The following is a 20,580-nucleotide window of genomic DNA, read 5'->3' as shown; positions in this document are numbered from 1 at the left end:
TTTTTAATTTTTGAGGAAACTCCATACCGTTATTCATAGTGATTGCACCAATTTACATTCCTACCAAAAGTACAGAAGGGTTCCCTTTTCTCCACATCCTCACCAATACTTGTTATTTCTTGACTTTTTGATAATTATCAATCTAACAGGTGTGAGGTGATGTCTCATTGTAGTTTTGATTTGCTCAAATATAAATATTAACTGTGATTCTTAAGACTAAAACATAATAAAAAAACTAGATATTTGGACATATCACTTATACAGTATTCCAAAAATGTATACAGTAGTCCTTCCTTATCTGCACTTTTGCTTTCCCTGGTTTCAGTTACTCAAGGTCAAACACGGTCCAGAAATATTAGATGTAAAATTCCAGAAATAAACAATTCATAAGTTTCAAATTGCATGCCATTCTGAGTAGTGTGATAAAATCTCACGCTGTCCTGCTCTATCCCTTTGTCCAGTATATCCACGCTGTGTATATGCTACCTGCTGTTAGTCACTTAGTAGCCGTATCAGTTATCAGATTGACTGCTGGGGTCTCACAGTGCTTTTGTGTTCAGTAATCCTTATTTTATTTAATAATGCCCCAAAGGCACAAGAGTAGCTTAAGCTTTATCATAGATATGTATGTATAGGAAAATACATAGTATATATAGGGTTCGGTACTATCTGTCATTTCAGGCATCCACTGAGGGTCTTAGAACGTATCCCCCAGATAAGGGTCTGAATCTTGGTGTAAGAAAACATCAAAACACCTATTGATGAAAATTCTATGAGATGACTGACCTGTATTTTTTTTAAATGCCTGTGATAAAAGAGAAAGAGGTTGAGGAACATTCCAGATTAAAGAAGACTAAAGAGGTATGACAACTAAATGCAATATGCAATCTTGAACTGGATATTCTGGTACTAGAAAAGAACTGCTACAAAGGATAATTACTGAAACACAAACATGCATTATAGATAAAAGAATTATGTCAGTGTTTCATTTCCTGTTCTATGATTACACAAGAAAACGTTCTTATTTTGAGGAAATACACACTGAAGTATTAAAGAGTAAAGGAGCCAAATGTATGCAATCTTCTCTCAAACGGTTCAGAAAGCAAAATAAAATGTGATTGCAAATAAGGTAAACATTAAAACTTGGTGAATTTAGATGGGTATATGGTAGTTTTTTGTTCTATTTTTGAATTTCATAAAGTTTAAAAATATTTCAAAATAATGTTTTTAAACAGCTATACATAATAAAACATGCACACATAAACTTACTGTCATCTGTGGTTGGTATCTTTCCAGTTTGACCAAAAATGACATTAGCAGCTGATAAACAGTGCCTGGCCTCCATAAAGCATAGCTGTTAAGGAAATAAACAAGAGTAAATGTAATTATCCTACAGCCTTATTTGCAACTGATACTTGCATAAAGTCTTTAGATATGGGAAAAACTATAAAATCTGATAAAAACCACCAAGGAGACCCTTTATAGTTGCTGAACATTGAAAAGGTATATAAGACAGGATATAGTATTATCTGGTTAAAAAGCTACTTCAAACAAGTACAATGCCCCCAAACTCTTAATAATTCAAACTGGCTGAAAGACAGTTGCTGATTGAAAGTCAGCTCTCCTCAGGTCATCAGTAAGGATACAGCAGTAACTATCATCGTAGACTCAAAGTGCCTCAGACAGTTTTCAGGTTTAGTCCAAATAGCTAAAGTTCCATGCATAATAAATTCTTAGAACATTTATATTCTATCAGAGGACTGAAAGGTTTAATTTTTTTTTTTTAGGTTTAGAGAGCCTTTTTATATCCTACCATTCAAAGGCAAAAAGAATAAATTTTGACACGAAGAGATTCCTGTCTTCTAAAACTCTTTGGAATTTATAATGAGGCTTCCCACCAAGTTTTGAAGTCAACAGATTTCCACAGATAAACTTCATGGAATTGCTTTACCAACACACTTGAAGACATCATAATTCAAAATCTGGGCATGGCTTCTCAAACACTTGAAGAAGATCTTGTTCATATAAACATTTTGCATGTATCAGGTAAGTCACAGGACCACCCAGCAGAACTACAAAGTTCAAGTTCAGCTTTTAGTTGGACACCACCCTCATCAAATACAATGTCTACTTCATACCGTGTTTCCCAGAAAATAAGACATAGCCGGACAATCAGCTCTAATGCGTCTTTTGGAGCAAAAATTAATATATGACCCGGATATAAAAGATATAAAAAAGGTGCCACAAACACCTTATTCTACTATAATGAAAGACTGAGTGTAGTGTAGTGTAATGTAATGTGATGTAATATAATACCGGGTCTTATATTAACTTTTGCTCCAAAAGATGCATTAGAACTGGGGACCACGTGTAATATTAGCCCAGCAATATCTATAGATCAAAATGTTAGTGTTAAACCTCAAAAACTAAAAGAAAGTTACAGTTTATATAAAGCATCTTTGTCCCTCTACTATCCCTTACCAGTCATTATCATTTCAGCTTTTTTCAGATTGACTCCCTGTGAGCAGCCACTACTAGAACAGTGAGTGCCTTATGCCCTCTAGGTGGCTGGTAAGTGTGGGTTTTAGCACCTGCCAGGTAGGGACTCGGCAAGTAGCAAAACCTCATCACTGGAATCAGATGAAGATGAGGGTGATGTAAATGACAATTGCTTTCTTAAAAAACATGGTTTAGAGTTTTCCTTTTACAATACAACTCAACTGTAACAAAAACATATAAAACATCTTGGTAAAAAAAATAGAAGGACAGGATAGGGGAGGTACTCATGAAAATTACCGCATACTCCACATAAGCAACGCTTAACAACTTTAAATTTTTAATTGCACTTTAAATAAATGTTTAGATATCTTAGTACTATTAATATCCATGTTGTTTTAATTAATTGTTAACTAAAATCACAGTGAATATGTAATTTTATAGCTGCTAAACAAAATAAGGGGCCTCTAGAAGATATAAAAAAGGTGCCACAAACAGAGGCACCAAGCAACACTTTTCCATGATGACCACAATGAAATGGATTTATGAGAGTTAGATTTAACTGAATGCTGATATACGCAGTAGCATTACTTACACACTTGATCTTAGACCAAAGTCCTAGAAGCGATGCTGCAGTCACTACAGCCTTTTCTCTCCTGCTAATAGCTTTCCTGAATGAAATTCTGTGGGATAATACTTTAAACGTAGGGTGCATTTATAGAACCAGCACTAACAAAAACCTTAGAAAGGATAAAGGCCTAGTAAGGATACAGCAGCAGGTAACCAGAGAGATCTAAGAGGGAATTCTGATAAGCAACGAATTACCAAAGGTTTACAGAGGCTTGTGAACCAAATACAAATAAAAGTAATTTCTACTGCTGAGATACCTTATTGAGGATTAACAGAAAATCTAGCTGGGAAAAGTGGTTTGAAAGTGTTTTAGCACTAAAAACTCTGAAGGACTAAAGTATTAAATAAATCAATACACCAATATTATTCTGAATAATTCTGATAAACAATTGAAAAGTTCAAATTTGTCCCTGTATAATACTCCAGAAGAAGTATATCATAAAGACCTGAAACTCTGGAACTGAGCAGATACTTCCAACGCAGAAAAATTATGATCGAGGAGTTAATTCTAAGAATAACTGAAATGCATCACATGATTTTATCAAAGCCCACATTTAACAGTCAACTTCCTCAGACAAAGTCTCATAGTTACCAGATTACCATTGCCTAAAGATAAAGTTTTATCTATAAGATAAAATCTGCAATTTAAGGTAATATTATACTAAAATGAATTGAGGTAGCGTGCTTCAATCAAAAAAGAATTGGTCTTGGTAACATGCAATTTTAGGGGCTAGCAACATGTAAGGCAATGATAAAACTCAGTATTTTAAGATTCAAAGGATTAATGCAACAAAAGCTACAGAATTTTAGTACACTGGTATATTGCTCTGCATTTTTTTGTCTAGTTTACATCATAAAATACAAGCTGCCTATTTTTAAAAGATAACATTTTCAAGGTACTCTTGGTTTTGCTTTTAGATACACTTATTAGTGACTTTGTTAGATAACTATGTCGAGAAGCTTACCTTATTGATGTAAAATTGTGACAAGGTAGCAGCATTAATAGCCCACTCTATCGGATGGTAGGCATTGTGCTCAAGCTGGCGTTTTAGGGTACTGTGGCAATAATGAGCAGCCTTCTCGAACATTTCCATATGCTGGTAGACTTGAGCCAGGTAATACAGGTTATGAGTATAGACCTTCTCAAATCTATGAAGAAACACAACATTTGCATAACGGTTTATAATTGATAAGGAACTTTCATATACATTTATCTTGATCCTCCCCCCAATCCTTTGAATTGGGCATGGCTAATGTATCTATTTGACAGGTAAGGAAACTGAGTTTCAGATTGGAACAGGGTCAAATAAAGGCTTAAATCCACATCAGAATCCATATTCTATAACCTTTATGACTACCTTGAACAATCATCTACACTATGTGGAAACACGTGTGAGGACTCATTTCTATACCTACTCACCTTTTGGACCTCTCTTGTTCCGTAAGTTTCTCTTCTTCAGGAAGAAAATGCTCAGTAGGATCAAGGGGAGGACTCCCAATCTACAATTAAAGGAAAACAAAACGAAAATTTTACTGTAAACACCAAGCGCCCTCTTCTGGAAGAACTAGGGAAATCAAATTTTAAAAGTCCAATATACTTCATTTTTTACTAGTCCACTTTCATGTGAACCAAGAAGTTATTTTCTTAACCATAAAATCTGAAAGAGTCAAACAAATAGAAGAATGCCTATAAACTCATACTGGACAAAGTTTTGACTGCTGTTGCGGGTGAACTTCAAATACACTTTAAAAGAAAATACCAGTTTGGGGCCGGCCTGGTGGTTCAGGCGGTTAGAGCTCCATGCTCCTAACTCCAAAGGCTGCTGGTTCGATTCCCACATGGGCCAGTGGGCTCTCAACCACAAGGTTGCTGGTTCGACTCCTGCAAGGAATGGTGGGCTGCGCCCCCTCCAACTAGAAACGGCAACTGGACCTGGAGCTGAGCTGCGCCCTCCACAACTAAGACTGAAAGGACAACAACTTGAAGCTGAACAGCACCCTCCACAACTAAGATTGAAAGGACAACAACTGGACTTGGAAAAAAGTCCTGGAAGTACACACTGTTCCCCAGTAAAGTCCTGTTCCCCTTTCCCCAGTTTAAAAAAAAAAAAAAAAAAATACCAGTTCGCTTTTAGAGATATAATTTTTTAAGAATGTTAAGTCTTAATTTTGTCAGGTAAAAAAGTTCACTTAAAAACCTACGTAAGCATAATAGGAAAAATGTATACATCCTTAGAGTAATATTGTTCTAAATTGAGCGCTAATGAAAATCAAATCAAAGTTTTTAATACTTATTCTAATATTTTTTTTCTCAAGGGAACAAGAAAAGTATATATATATTACCCCCCTTCAATACAGGGACAGTAAAACCAGTGAGTCCACTGTTTATTGCCTTGGGCAAGTCACCCATCTCTTGTTCTTCTGTTTCCTCATCTGTAACATAAGGATAATAATAGTAGCTACCTCACAAGGATGCTACGAAGATTCAATGAGTTAATGTGTAAGTCACTTACAATCCCATCTCAAGTCTTCCAAAAGAACAGTACTTAACCTCTGCCTCATTCTACTTCTATGAGGACAGTCCCATCTATAAGCCTACCCTTGCTTTAATCTGGATTCCCTAAACTCCAAATAGCAACAATGCTTTTATTAAATTAAAAAAAGAGTGATCTTACATTCTGGATGCAAACAAAAAGCATCATGACTTGGTCTCCCAGAATTCACAAAAAGTAAAAATAACTACCACAGGAAGCAGGACCCAAGGCAAACACAATAGATAATTCTTCAGAGACCGCCTCAACAATTTTGGGGGCTGTTTAGTACGCTCCCCCCTGTCTTGATGAGGGGAATTAAGCAATGTATTCTTTTATACACATACTTCTCTGTTATGGCTATCACAAGTCATGTGTAACACTAACAGTTAAATCAGTCTCTTACCTAAAACAGAGGTATAATTATAGAGGTATAATTAAGTACACAGAGTTTTGCTATGTGTTTTATATTTCCTTATTAATACTAGTTTTTAACGAAATAGGTGTCTGGTAGCTTCACATTTTAAATGAACAATTTCAGGTATAAGAGTGTGATCCTAAAATCATAAAAGGACACTAACATCTCAATTTGGCTTTGTGGTGCTCAGTTCCTCTTAGTACTTTAGGAGAAAAGTTATAACACCAAGGTACACGAGCCATGACTTTTAAAGTTCTCTCACTTGGGGATATATTACTCAGAAAAAAGTGTTAAGGGCCTATAAACACATATTCTAAACGTACATTCTAAAATTCCTTGTAGGTGTGATTAACATTGTTGATTTGCTCCAATTTTTATCCTCCAGGGGAAGCACGTGATGGGTAAGAACCATATTTTTATTCATATTTGATTCCACAGCATTTTGCACAGTACCTCGCACATAGTAAAAACAATACGTATCTAGTGAATTAAACTGACAAAGCAAACAGGAACTCTCAGCCTATGCATTCTGCTTACAGCGTGTTCCTTCTATTCGCTGTCGTCATTTTGGTATAAATATGGGAGGCCTCTCTACACTACACAGTTCTTACAGCACTTCGCACTTTAGACTAAGTCCAACAGGCAGCACAGTGGTTAAAAGCATGGTTTCCAGAGTCAGATCATGTGGGTTGGAATTCCAGCTTCACCTCTTACTAGTGTGGCCTTAGGCAAGTCACTTAATCTCTGTGCTTCTGTTTCCTCATCTCTAAAATGAGGACAATAAAAGTAACTACCTCATAAGTTGTCACGAGGATTAAGTTAAAATTTAAAACAGTGCCTGCAAGTATTGTATAATTTCAACTTTTAGGTGACCACCTAGACAGCTCTAGAGAGAGGTCCCTAAGTGTACTGAAGCGCCAGAGACTAGTAGTATGACTGAGGAATTCTTAACATCAATGCTTGACTAGTTTCAGTCAAATCTTAAAATTTATCTGACATGCAACATACCTCTTTCATATACTGATTATATAGTGCTTCTGATGATTCTAGGTAAGCCTGTGCAGTTTCGATTTCTTCTCTTTCAGACCACAAGATACCCAGATTATTCTGGAAAATAAAGAAAAGAGAAATAAATAATGACGATATAAATCTTCCAATTAAAGTAACTCATGGTTTCAAAGTCAATATTTACCTGTCTCATGAACAGTGAATTAATTATTCATAGTAAGACCGTCCTTATGTCCTGGTAGGTAGCTGCTAAGATAAATCCCTAACGATCCCTGCTTCCAGGATTTCACGCCCTTGTACAAACTCTTCCCCTTACATGGGCTGGATTTAGTGACTTGCTTCTAACAAACAGAAGATGGCAAAAGTGACAGAAGGTCTCTTCCAAGATTAGGTTACAGAACACACTGTGGTTCCATTTTGGGTGCTCCCTGTTGCTTGTTCTCCCTGAGGGAAGCTAATTGCCATGCTGCAAGGCACCCAATGGATAGACACATGTGGTAAGAAACTGAGGGAAGTCGACAGCCCGCAAAGAACTGGGCCCTCAGATCAAACAGCCCATGAGGAACTGAATCCTGCAGACAACCACGTGAGTGAGCTTGGAAGCGGATCCTCCCCCCCCCCGCTGAGCCTTCGAGTGCAGCCCCTGCAGGCCAAACAATCTGTCCGATGAGAGACCTTGAGCCAGAGGCAACCAGCAGAGCTTGACTAGATTCCTGATATAATGAAAGTTTGTTTTTTCAAGGTACTAAATTTGGAGGTAAAATTTTACGTAGCAATAGATAACTAACACATAGAGAGACAAAGATAAGCCAAAAACATATAATGCTTCCAAAATATCTACAATCTCCTCCAGCGATCTCAAAAAGAAAACATTCTCAACAGTTATTTTTTCGTTCAAGCCTGAGGACAGGGAGATGAGCTCTCAAATTCAAATTATAAGATATGAAAAGTCTGAAGATGTTATATGCTTTTACTTATCAGTTAAGATTTGTAATGTTTCCCATTTCAAACAGTAAAACATGTTTATAGTTTCCTGAGTTCTTAAAGTTATATAGCTTTATAATTATACCCAGTCAACTGCAAATTCATTTGTAGTGTCTTTCTTTGTATTGATCACTTCATTTTGATTTCTATAGCACCAACTTCCTTCTGCTACCATGATGATGATGAGAAATTAGATTTGGGGTTATATCCTAAATAACATTTAAAAAATGAAGCCAGTTTGTCCCCTGCCATATGACTCTTTATCAGGCTGTGTAGTACAGAGCAATTCAGGCCTGTTTAGATGGTCAGAACTCAAGACTGGATGCCTAGCTCCCCTTTGGACAATGGGGTAAGATAGCCTCCCCTCCCTTGAGAGACAGTACTCCAGGCACACAGACACTTCTGAGGCTGGGCTTCTTTTTTCCCTATTTTTTCCATCTTGTGCTTACCTCCCTAGGGAAGGGAACAAGATAAGGAAACAGAATTTTTAACGCAGATTCTTAACCTGGTGCCAACAGACCGACCACAAAGTATCCATTAAGAGAATTCAGGGTCTAAAAAAAGATGAAATAGTACCATATGCGACAACATAGATGAATCGTGAGATTATAATGCTAAGTGAAATAAGTCAGACAGAAAAAGTAGAGAACCATATTATTTCATTGACATGTGGTATATAAAACTGAAAACAACAAAAGAACAAGACAAGCAAACGAAGAAACAAAAACTCATAGACACAGACAATAGTTCAGTGGTTACCAGAGAGTAAGAGAGGAAGGGGATGATAGATGAAGGTAAATGGGGTCTAATATATGGTGATGGAAAGAGAATTGACTCTGGGTGGTGAACACACAATGTGATATATAGATAATATATTACAGAATTGTACACTTGAAATCTATGTAACTTTACTAACAATTGTCACCCCAATAAACTTTAATTAAAAAAAAAGAATTCAGATCTATGAACATGGATAGAAAAAATGTTACAAATTTATTTTCACTATGTCCTACTAAAATTTAGCATTTCTTTTAATTATACACACAGGAAACAATGCAACAGTATTACAATACCTGGAATTTTGTGAACTATAGAAGTGAAAAAAATCTTCATATTATGGTTTGCAGGTATCTCAAAATATCATTCAGTATTACTATTCAGTACTACTTTACAATTATGGACATTAGACACACAATTAGATCTTGTTAATATGTTAATAAAGAAGCACATACTTATTATATTATTGGTTTCTTTTGTTAACTCTTTAATTTTATACATTTAAAATCATTATCCTATTTTATGAAATATAGGCTTCACTAGACTGCAAAAGAGGTACACAGCACACACACAAAAATTTAGAAACTCTCCAGTTTACAGTGACTCGATCATTCCCCTGGAACACAGACCTCTCTTTCCGGCTTCACATATTATATCTATTCTACAACTTTTTTAAGTGACTTGATGGGTTGTCAGTGCCTAAGACTGTAGATCATAGTGACAATATACTGAGATTGTGCAGTTTACTCCATTTAAATTACTTATTAGGTCCTTTGCAGGACCCTGGGGGAGCTTGAAGGGCTCAGGCCCATTACTAACTTACAGGTTATTCTGCCACCCAGTCTCAAATATAATCGCCCTTAATATTCATTTCCTGATCTTAGAAATGGATCCACAAGTCACCTTTTCTCAATCCCTAGTTCAAGCTAGTTTTCTTCTGATGATAGTCCTTAAGATACTCCATTTGGCCATGACATCAATAAGCCCAACCCCAGAATACTGTACCTAGCCTAGAGAGTCTAGAGATTTACCTAGTACCGGGAACTGGTCAGCCACATTTGCTCTATTTTTTCTTTTTTTTTTTTTTAAAGATTTTATTGGGGAAGGGGAACAGGACTTCACTGGGGAACAGTATGCATCCCCAGGACTTTTTTCCAAGTTGAGTTATTGTCCCCTCAATCCTAGTTGTGGAGTGTGCCTTTCAGCTTCAAATTGCTGTCCTTTCAGTCCCAACCATGGAGGGCGCAGCTCAGCGCCAGGTCTAGTCGCTGCTGCCAGTCGCAGGGGGCGGAGCCCACCATCCCCTGCTGGAGTTGAACTGGCAACCTTGTGGTTGAGAGAACACACGCCAACCAACTGAGCCATCCAGGAGCTCAGTGGCAGCTCAGCTCAAGGTGCCATGTTCAATCTTAGTTGCAGGGGGTGCTGCCCACCATCCCCCACAAGACTCGAGGAGTTGAACTGGCAACCTTGTGGTTGAGAGCCCACTGGCCCATGCGGGAACCGAACCGGCAGCCCTCAGAGTTGGGAGCATGGAGCTCTAACCGCCTAAGCCACCGGGCCAGCCCACATTTGCTCTATTTTCAATAGGATGGTGATGCATTTAGCCTGCTAGACCCAGGATACGCTATGCCACAGAAAACAACTCTAGTGTGTGAGAAATCTTAAGTTAAGTAGAGACCCTAGACTATGTCTACAAATAACAAGTTTTTCTTTTGAACCATAAGCTATTGAGGTCTTGAAGGTAAGAACCATGCAAGGGATCTAGAATTTATTTGATTTTTCAGAATTAATAATGTTAGTGTTTTAAGTGTTTACTCCACTAAGATAACTGCTATTGACATTCTACACGAACTACTTTTTTAATATAATATAAGTCCTACATACACCAGAGAGTATCGTATCATTCACACGGCATCATCATGTTCTTGTCCTCAGGACACCATACTAGGTAGGAAAAATAGTTAAATATAAAATAAAAACAGCTAAACATGTAAGGAAGAAACAATACCAACTCTACATGAATTCTTCTAGAAAAATGAAGAGAAAGACCACTTCCCACCTCATACTAAACCAAAGACATAACAAGAAAACTACAAACTGATCTTTCATGAACACAGATACAAAAAGGTTAAAATATTAGCAACTCGAGTACAAAAATACATAGAAAAAGTAATACTTTACCCAAGTTTTACTTGGTAAAAACTCCAGGTGGAGTTTATCACAGGAGCAAAAGGTTAGTTTAACACCAGAAAATCAATCATTAATTTCTGGTGAAGATGGTGGAGTAAGTAAATGTTGTACTTGCCTCCTTCCACAACCACATCAAAATTACAACTAAACTAGAGAACCATCACTGAGAATCACCTAGTCTAGCTGAACAGGACATACAGAAGAGGCCACATGGAGACTGGCAGGAGGGGTGGAGATGAGGAATGGGCTGGTCCCACACACATATGGCAGTTAAAAATCAGAAGGGGTATCTCAGCTGCAGAGGTACCCCCTAAAGAGTAAGGGGTCCCAGCCGCACATCAGGCTTCCAGTGCCAGGGAGAGAAGTCCCCATAACTTCTGGCTGTGAAAACCAGCAGAGATTGTGGCTGAGAGAGACGTAGGGCTGCTGAAGTCCCAGGTGCTCCTCTTAAAGGGCATGAGCAAGAACTTACTCACTGAAGGACTCACTCGCTCTGAGCTCCAACACTGGGGCAGCAGGTCCAAAGGCTTCAGGGACAGAAGGGGAGGAACTGAATTGTCTGCCTTCAGGGAGAGGGCTGGACGGGCAGCATTCTCCCTGATGGAGGAGCTGGTAGAAGTCACTGTTTCTTTGTTGAGCTCTCCCTCTTCCAGGTGTGCAGACACCGGTGGCTGCCATAACTGAGTCTCCATCCACCTGGCTAACACTGTTCATTCACCCCTCCCTGGTGATTCCCTGAGACCCTGCCCCACCCAACTTTCGAACACATCCAAGCCACTTCCAGTAGTTTTTCCATACAAGTGGCCTGTCTTGGCTCATGCTGTGGACTCTCCTAAAATCTCTCAAAGGTTCACAAACCCCAAACAAGCAGCATCTGTACCTCTAGCTGAGCAGCCCTAAGCCCAGCACTAGTGACAACTGGCATCAGTGGGCAGCTTGGCCTCTCCAGGCACCTCCAAGCCCAGCATGGACAGCGGCCATCTGCAGATTGCTTTGTGGCTCATGCCAGGTGGTCCTGAGCAGAGCACTGGCTGTGGCTGAACCTGACCTGTGGCAGGACCCTCCCAAGAGACCTGGGGGCTGGCACCCCTGGTGGCCAGCTTTGGACCGAGCTGGAGCATCACCCAGCCACCTCCAAGGATGACATACCCAAAGGGCAGATTGGGCAGGCACCAGAATCCTGCTAAAGTGAATCTTGCTCTGTAGGATCAGCCCCTGCAAAAACAGCTCCTCCACTGTAGTCACAACCAATCCTCACAACCAATCAGCTGAAGAGTCAATTCCTCCCAATGACATGCCAACAGCAACCAAGGCTCAACTACAACAGGAGGGCACACACAACCCACACAAGGGACAAACTTGGAGCACCTGGCTCTGGTGACCAGGTAGACTGCACCACTGGGCCCCACAGGACACCTACTATATAAAGCCACTCTACTGAGACCGGGAGGCATAGCAGCCCTACCTAATACACAGAACAAACATAGGGAGGCAGCCAAAATGGAGAGACAAAGAAACGTGTCCCAAATGAAAGAACAGAACAAAACTCCAGAAAACGAACTAAACAAAATGAAGATGAGCAATCTACCAGATGCAGAATTGAAACACTGGTTATAAGTATGCTCAATGATCTCAGGGAGAATTTCAGCAAAGAGACAGAAAACAAAAATGGAGATAGAAAATATAAAAAAGAACCAGTCATAAATGAAGAATACAATAACTGAAATGAAGAATACATTAGAGGGACTCAACAGATTAGATGAAAAAGAGGACTGAAAAAGCAATTTAGAAGATTAGGCAGCAGAAAACACCCAATCAGAACAGCAAAAAGAATTAAAAAAATGAGGGCAGTTCAGGGCGGCCGGATGGCCCAGTTGGTTAGAGTGCGAGCTCTGAACAACAGGGTTGCCAGTTCGATTCCCACATGGGCCAGTGAGCTGCGCCCTCCACAACTAGATTGAAGGACAATGACTTGGAGCTGATGGGCCCTGGAGAAACTGTTCCCCAATATTCCCCAATAAAATTTATTTAAAAAAAAAAATGAGGGCAGTTTAAGAGACTTCTGGGACAACATCAAGCGTAACATTCCCATCATAGGAGTACCAAAAGAAGAGACAGCAAGGCATTGAAAACCTATTTGAAGAAATAATGACAGAAAACTTCCCTAACCTGGGGAAGGAAATCGATATACAAGCCCATGAAGTGCAGTCCCAAACGAGATGAATCCAAAGAGGCCCACACCAAGACACATTATAAATTAACATGCCAAAGGTTAAAGACAAAGACAGATACTTAGAAGCAGCAAGAGAAAGGCAATTAGTTACCTACATAGGAACACCTATAAGACTATCAGCTGATTTCTTAACAGAAACTTTGCAGGCCAGAAGGGATTGACACAAAATATTCAAAGTGATGAAAAGCAAGGACCGACAACCAAGATTACTCTACCCAGCAAAGCTATCATTTAGAATCGAAGGACACATAAAGAGCTTCCCAGACACAAAAAAAGCTGAAGGAGCTCATCACCACCAAACCAGTATTACAAGGAATCTTAGAGGTACTTCTATATGGAAAACAAACAAAATAATCACTGAATAGATCATTGAATAAAAAAAAGATTGTTGAATAATAAAATGGCAATGACTATATATCTATTAACAATTACTTTCAATGTAAATGGATTAAATGCTCTAATCAAAAGATAGGGTGGCTGGGCTGGCCCAGTGTCTTAGGTGGTTAGAGCTCCATGCTCCTGACTCCGAAGGCTGCTGGTTCGATTCCCACATGGGCCAGTGGGCTCTCAACCACAAGGTTGCCAGTTCAATTCCTCGAGTCTCGGAAGGGATGGTGGGCTGCGCCCCTTGCAACTAGCAATGGCAACTGGACCTGGAGCTGAGCTACGCCCTCCACAACTAAGACTGAAAGGACAACAACTTGAAGCTGAACGGCACCCTCCACAACTAAGATTGAGCTGCGCCCTCCACAACTAAGACTGAAAGGACAACAACTTGAAGCTGAACGGCACCCTCCACAACTAAGATGGAAAGGACAACAACTTGACTTGGGAAAAAAAGTCCTGGAAGTACACACTGTTCCCCAATAAAGTCCTGTTCCCATTCCCCAATAAAATCTTAAAAAAAGAAAAAAGATAAGGTGGCTGAATGTATAAGCAAATAAGATCCTTACATATGCTGCCTACAAGAAACTCACTTCAGATTGAAAGACATACACACTGCAAGTAAAGGGATGGGAAAAAGATATTTCATGAAAATGGAAACAAACCAACAAAATCTGGAGTAGCAATACTTATACCAAACAAAACATACTTTAAAACAAAGGCTATAACAAGAGACAAAGAAGGACCCAGTAATCCCACTCTGTGTATTTATCCGAAGAAACCCAAAATGCTACTTCAAGGGACGTGTGCATCCACATGTTCACTGCAGCATTGTTTACAATAGCCATGATGTAGAGGCAGCCTGGGTGTCCGTCAATGGATAAATGGATAAAAGAGGTGGTACTATGTACAATGGAATATTGCTCGGCTGTGGAAGGACACGGGTTCTTGCCATTTGCGGCGGCATGGATGGATCTGGAGGGTATTGTGCTGAGGGAGTGTAAGACAGAGAAAGACAGATACAATGTGATTTCACTTATATGTAGAACCTAAGAAAAAAATTAACAAACAGACATAAACTCATAGATACAGAAAACATTTTGATGGTTGCCAGATGTGAGGGGGTTGAGAGGGTGGGTGAAAAGGGGGAAGGGATTAAGAAGTACAAATTGGTTGTTATACAGGTAGTCATGGGGATGTAAAGCACAGGGAATATAATCAATAATACGGTAATAACTACGTATAGTTCTAGGTGGGTACTAGTTAGGGGGATCACTTCTTAAATTATATAAAAGTCTAACCACTATGCTGTACAACTGAAATTAATATAAAAGAATACTGAATGTCAACTGTAATTGACAAATTTAACAAGGGGGGGGGAAGTGACGGGGAATAAGAGGTTCAAATTTCCAAGTATAAAACAAGTAAATCATGGATATGTAATGTACAGCATGGAGAACATAGCAATAACATTGTGATAATGTGGTACAGTGTCAGATGGTTGCTGGACTTATGGTGATCACTTCTTTAGGTATGTAAATGTTGAATAACTATGGTGTACATCTGAAACTAATATAACACTTTATATCAGTTATATTTCAATAAAAATCTTTGTTAAAAATCAGAGAAAGAAAACACCATACGATTTCACTTATATGTGGAATCTAAAAAACAAAACAAATGAACAAACAAAACAGAAACAAGCTCATAGATATAGAGGACAAACTGATGGTTGCTAGGTGGGAGGAGGGTTGGGGGACTGGGTGAAAAAGGTGAAGGGATTACAAAGTACAAATTGACAGTTACAAAATAGTCACAGGGATGTAAACTACAATTTAGGGAATACAGTCAATAAAGAAACGATGCTGAGGGAAAGAAGTCAGACCAAAAGAATATACAATTCATTATGAAAATGTGGGAGAGGAGGGCAAGGAGAAGAGAGAGAGAGAGAGAGAGAATAAAGGAGGGAGGAAGAGATCATAAAGGAGTACAAGAAAACTTTTAGCGGTGATGAATATGTTCATTACCTTGACTGCAGTGATTGTTTCATGGGTATTACATGTATGTCAAAATTCATCAAATTGTATACTATAGATATGTGCAATTTATTGTGTCAAACTGTACCTCAATAAAGCTATAAACACACACAAAAAGTACTCCTTATACATATGTACCTTGGCAGTGGGAAAACTAACCTACTAATTTGTTAGGGAATTTTACTAAAGTGAAGTAGTTAAATTTCACAAAAATCAGAAGAAAAATCACTCCTAAAGTCCCAGAACCTGGTGCAGACAGAAGGGGAAAGTCTCTTTTGATAATCTCATGTGGGTCCAGGTTCTGTATATCCATAGTTTCCCAGGAAGGAGACACCAGACTCAGACAAAGCAGTCAAAATATATATTCCCACAAACTGATACTTTCAAACTTTTTCCTGCGCGCGCACACACTCGCGCACACACTCACACACACACACACACACACACACACAGTCTTTTACCAAAACGGAATCATTCTACGTAATTCCAAACACGCCTTACAGTTGTCCCTCTTCCTCTTAATATTGATATTTTTGATTAATAAGTATAAATCTATTTTTAATGGCTACACACTCTTCTCTAGTATAGTATATACTTATTAGTATATACTTACCCATTTATATACTGATATTTTTTTTTTTTAAATTAACAATGCTGTGATGAACATCCATGTTAACATACCTTTGCATATCTGTCCCAAAATTTTTTTAGCATATTGATGTGGAATTTTTAGGTAAAAGTTTTGAATCAAGAGATTTGACCCACTGATCTCCAGAAAGGTTCTATGAATTTGTATTTCCATTAGCAATAATGTAAATGGATACCACCTATTTCCTCAGTCTCTCCAATTACATGCATTAATGTAATCAATATCTTTAATAATCTGCCAATCTGATACAATTTTTCAATTTCATTCTTTTAGTTTGCTTTATTATTAGTGAGGTCAAATTTCTCATCATGTATAGCCAAATTAAAATGTAATAAAATACTATGGTGTGGTGATGCCACTGGAATAAACAGATCAACTGAACAGTAGAGTTCAGAAACAGACTAGCACAAATTACTACTGCTATACTGTTTTAGTACCTAGTTTTAGTATATTACTTTTCATTTTTATATTCACTTTTCTTTATTCATTCAGATAAACATGTCCATTTTGTCAAGTTCTAAGAAAAAACTTACTGTGATTTCAGCGGGAATTGCATCAGACCTATAAATGAGTATCAGGATAATGATTCTATTATGTTTAATTTTGCCACCCTGGAACATGGTATATCTCTCCTCTTAAGGTTATCAGTTCTATTTCCTCTAATATTGCTGCTGTGAATGCAATTTTTCAAAATAAAATTTTTAAGTTATTTCTTATATACAGGAATACTACTGATGATATATTTATCTTATATCCTCCTACTTTATCGAACTGATAATTCTAATCGTTTTTCAGTTGATGTCTTCAGGTTTTTTAGGTATACAAAGATCTCATATGCAAACGATGATTTTTATTTTTATAAATTATCTTACTTTTCCAAAATAACTCATTTATTTTCTATATATTAGAATGGCCAGAACTTCTAATCAAGCTTTTGCTCCTGATCTAGTAAGGATTCCTCTAATAATTCACCCTTCAGAAAAGGTTGGCTGCTTGAAATACTACATTTCATTGAAGGTAAGATGTCACAATTTATAAGACAGTTATTTTATGTAACAAAAAGAAAACAGTGCCAAGTAAGTTATGACACAAAAATCAATCAGCTAGAAGATGCACCCTGATTTCAGACATTAAAATATTAAAGAATGTCCATATTAAAATCAATAAAATACAGTAAATACTGGAGTTTCTATATTAAGGAAAGCTTCTAATTCTGTTTTTGGGATATTGAAGTAGTTTTTTACATGTTTACGATCTTAAGCAGCCAAAGAAAATATCAAATAATTGAGATTTTGTTTGAATTCAACATTTTATGGATTTCATTCATCCACTCAACAAATATTTAGAATGTGCCAGGTACTGAGGATGTAAATAGTGAGCAAAATGAAATATAGCTCCTTTTTTATGTAGTTATAAGGTATTGAAAAGTTATCAGCGGCCCGCCCAGTGGCTCAGGCGGTTAGAGCTCCATGCTCCTAACTCCAAAGGCTGCCGGTTCGATTTCCACATGGGCCAGTGGGCTCTCAACCACAAGGTTGCTGGTTCAACTCCTCAAGTCCTGCAAGGGATGGTGGGTAGTGCCCCCTGCAACTAAGATTGAACACAGCACCTTGGAGCTGAGCTGCCGCTGAGCTCCCGGATGGCTCAGTTGGTTGGAGCGCGTCCTCTCAACCACAAGGTTGCCGGTTGGACTCCCGCAAGGGATGGTGGGCTGTGCCCCCTGCAACTAGCAACGGCAACTGGACCTGGAGCTGAGCTGCGCCCTCCACAACTAAGACTGAAAAGACAACAAACTGACTTGGAAAAAAGTCCTGGAAGTACACACTGTTCCCCAATAACGTCCTGTTCCCCTTAAAAAAAAAAAAAAAAGTTATCAGGTAGCTTTTAACTTTATTGGGCCATGATAAAATATGACTATACAATTTCCTTTTTAATTTTGAGGTTGTTTTCTTTGAGGCCTACTTACCGTATGGTCAATTTTGGTAAATGTTCCCTAGATCACAAATATTAGGAACTGCAAACACTGGATGAGAGCTTAAAGGTTTGTGAGCTTAGGCAAAGTACAAAGAATTCACACATATTTGTATTTTGAAGTGTTATGTTCCCTATGAGAATATGTTTTCTTAGTAAATCAAGTACCATATACATGGGAAACAATACGTAATATAAGAATCCAAAGATAGGAGGGAAGAGATCAACTGGGAACAAAACGATCCAAAGGAAGTTACTGAAAGTATGAGGTGAATCTTGAGATGGGTTTTAAAGAATGGGTATGAATTCCCTGAGGAACAAACGATGAATACGGCAAGAATAGAAACTGAAGATTTTAGATACTTTGTTGAAAGTAAGAATGTACTCGTCATTCTTTGTAATTTCCTTGAGATCTTAAATTAAGACTAAAATTACTTTGGATTTTTTCATAATAGAATGAACAGGATTTGAACGGGTGAAGAAGAGGTGGAAAAGGCATTTACGATTGTAGGAGGGAGACGCAGCAAGTGATGTTGAAGTGAGCGATGAGGGTGGAGAGGGACTTTGGAAGCCGCTTATTCCCAAGCTTCAAAAACGTGGGGAAAACTGTGCCTTATAATATTTGCCTCTGTCCCTGGCCTGAGTGGTGCGGTCCCTCCTTCCCCGCGCATCTGGCCGACAGCAGCGGGCCAGGCTCGCTCTCACCTGCGCCAGGATGTAGAGAGAGACGCAGTCTTGCGACAACCGGTACTTGCGCAGCAGCCTCAGGCATTTCACCAGATGCTCCTCCCCCGCCGACAGCTCCTCGGTGTCGATGTGATTCATCCCGAGATAGAACTCAATTACTGCCAGCCTCACTGCCCCCTGGGCGATGGGCCCCTCGACCTCCACCACTTCAGCCGGCAGCCCCAGGGCGTGGTCCCCGGCGCCCAAGCCGTCGTCCGCCTGAGGCCGCTCATCCTCGTCCTCAGGCGCGGGGCCGAGTAGCGCCTTGACCTCTTCCAGCAGCACTCGAGCGCCGTATTTGCACTTGTACGGTTCCTTCTCGGGGTTTTTATGCAATTCTATCCGCGAAAGGGCCAGCGCGGCCTGGAATTTCTCACGAATTTCGGCCCACGCAGTATTCGCCATAGTAGCCTCTGCAACCCAGGTTTTCTCACTGTTAGCAATCGGGACTCCCGCCTTCCTTCTCTTTGCGACACTTCACTTACGGCCCCGACAAGCCCGAGCGCTGCGGAACGGTAACCAATGAAGTACGCCAAGGGAATCGCAGTGGCAGTGACCAATGGGAAGGCATAGTGATTACCCTGGCAACAGTTGTCATGGAAACGAAGCTGCCAAGGAGGGCGGCCCCCATCTTCAGCCCAGCCTTTTGCACTGCTGAATTCATCTCTCGCTTGATCCGGTGAAATTATATAAAAATACCGGCTGACTTTCAGATAACATAGCAATATTGTTTACAAACATAGTTAGTAGTTAGTAAATACTAACTACTCTCGTTAATTGATATAAGCTTAAAGGCAGAACCTTTTGGCAGTGTGTAACTCAGCCCCTCACTGGATTCAAATGTAACAAAGATCCCTTTATTAATATATAGCCTGTTAAGTGAAAGCTATGAATGTAAGAAGCACTCAGTGACCAATAAATATTTTCACCTCAACACTGGAATACAGGTTGTAGGGATGTGTACAACTTCCCAAAATAACGCAAGTTATATCCCAGAACTGTGACAAGCCACCTCATGCATGACTTTTTCCATTACATACCTTCGCAAGTCAAATGCGCGGGGGATGGGGGTGGGGGGTGGCAGAGGTTTTAACTAGTAAGCACTAACTATGTAAAATGCGTTGAGACATACAAAGGAGCACTGATTTTGAAAACTCATAGACAAAATTTGAATCTCAGATCTAATTGACAAGTCAACTTTTCTAAGCTTCAGGTGTCTTAGTAAAACATAAGTGATAATATATTACTTATCTCTATAGAATTATTCTAAGGAATAAATGAAATTAAGTGTCCCTTAAAAATGTTACTGTTCTTCAGGATTACTTCCTAATTTTTGTCCCAGGGAGATGTGCATTTCTAGGGCTTCTATTACACGTGCTGCTCACTTCCAAAACTTGGTCTCCAGGCCAAATGGCTTTCTGGAGCTCCAGACTCTAATATCGATCTCCTAACCAACAACCACACCTGAATGTTCCACTGACTCCTGTATATCAGGGTGCTCAAATGGGAACTCATCATCCCCCTCTTCACATGCCCAACTCCCT

At 39.1% G+C, this 20,580-nt stretch overlaps 1 protein-coding gene across 1 annotated transcript in view; it reads right to left on the bottom strand.

Moving 5' to 3' along the window:
* Nucleotides 1-19,519, bottom strand: part of KIFBP (kinesin family binding protein) — a 28,204-nt gene extending 8,685 nt beyond the window's left edge. The window contains exons 1-5 of the mRNA XM_019731894.3: nt 19,016-19,519; nt 7,084-7,182; nt 4,547-4,626; nt 4,092-4,275; nt 1,270-1,354 (exon numbers count right to left, since the gene is read on the bottom strand). Coding sequence (XP_019587453.2) covers nt 1,270-1,354; nt 4,092-4,275; nt 4,547-4,626; nt 7,084-7,182; nt 19,016-19,441 — 874 coding nt within the window. The 5' untranslated portion in view covers nt 19,442-19,519. The remainder of the gene's footprint in view (nt 1-1,269; nt 1,355-4,091; nt 4,276-4,546; nt 4,627-7,083; nt 7,183-19,015) is intronic.
* Between the last annotated feature and the right edge of the window lie 1,061 nt (nt 19,520-20,580).

This window comes from Rhinolophus sinicus, chromosome 15, assembly GCF_057876585.1.
Source record: "Rhinolophus sinicus isolate RSI-liver-muscle chromosome 15, RSI-T2T, whole genome shotgun sequence".
NCBI classification, from domain to species: Eukaryota; Metazoa; Chordata; class Mammalia; order Chiroptera; family Rhinolophidae; genus Rhinolophus; species Rhinolophus sinicus.
Note: the sequence above shows the minus strand (reverse complement) of the source record. Positions and strands in the feature narration are given on the sequence as shown.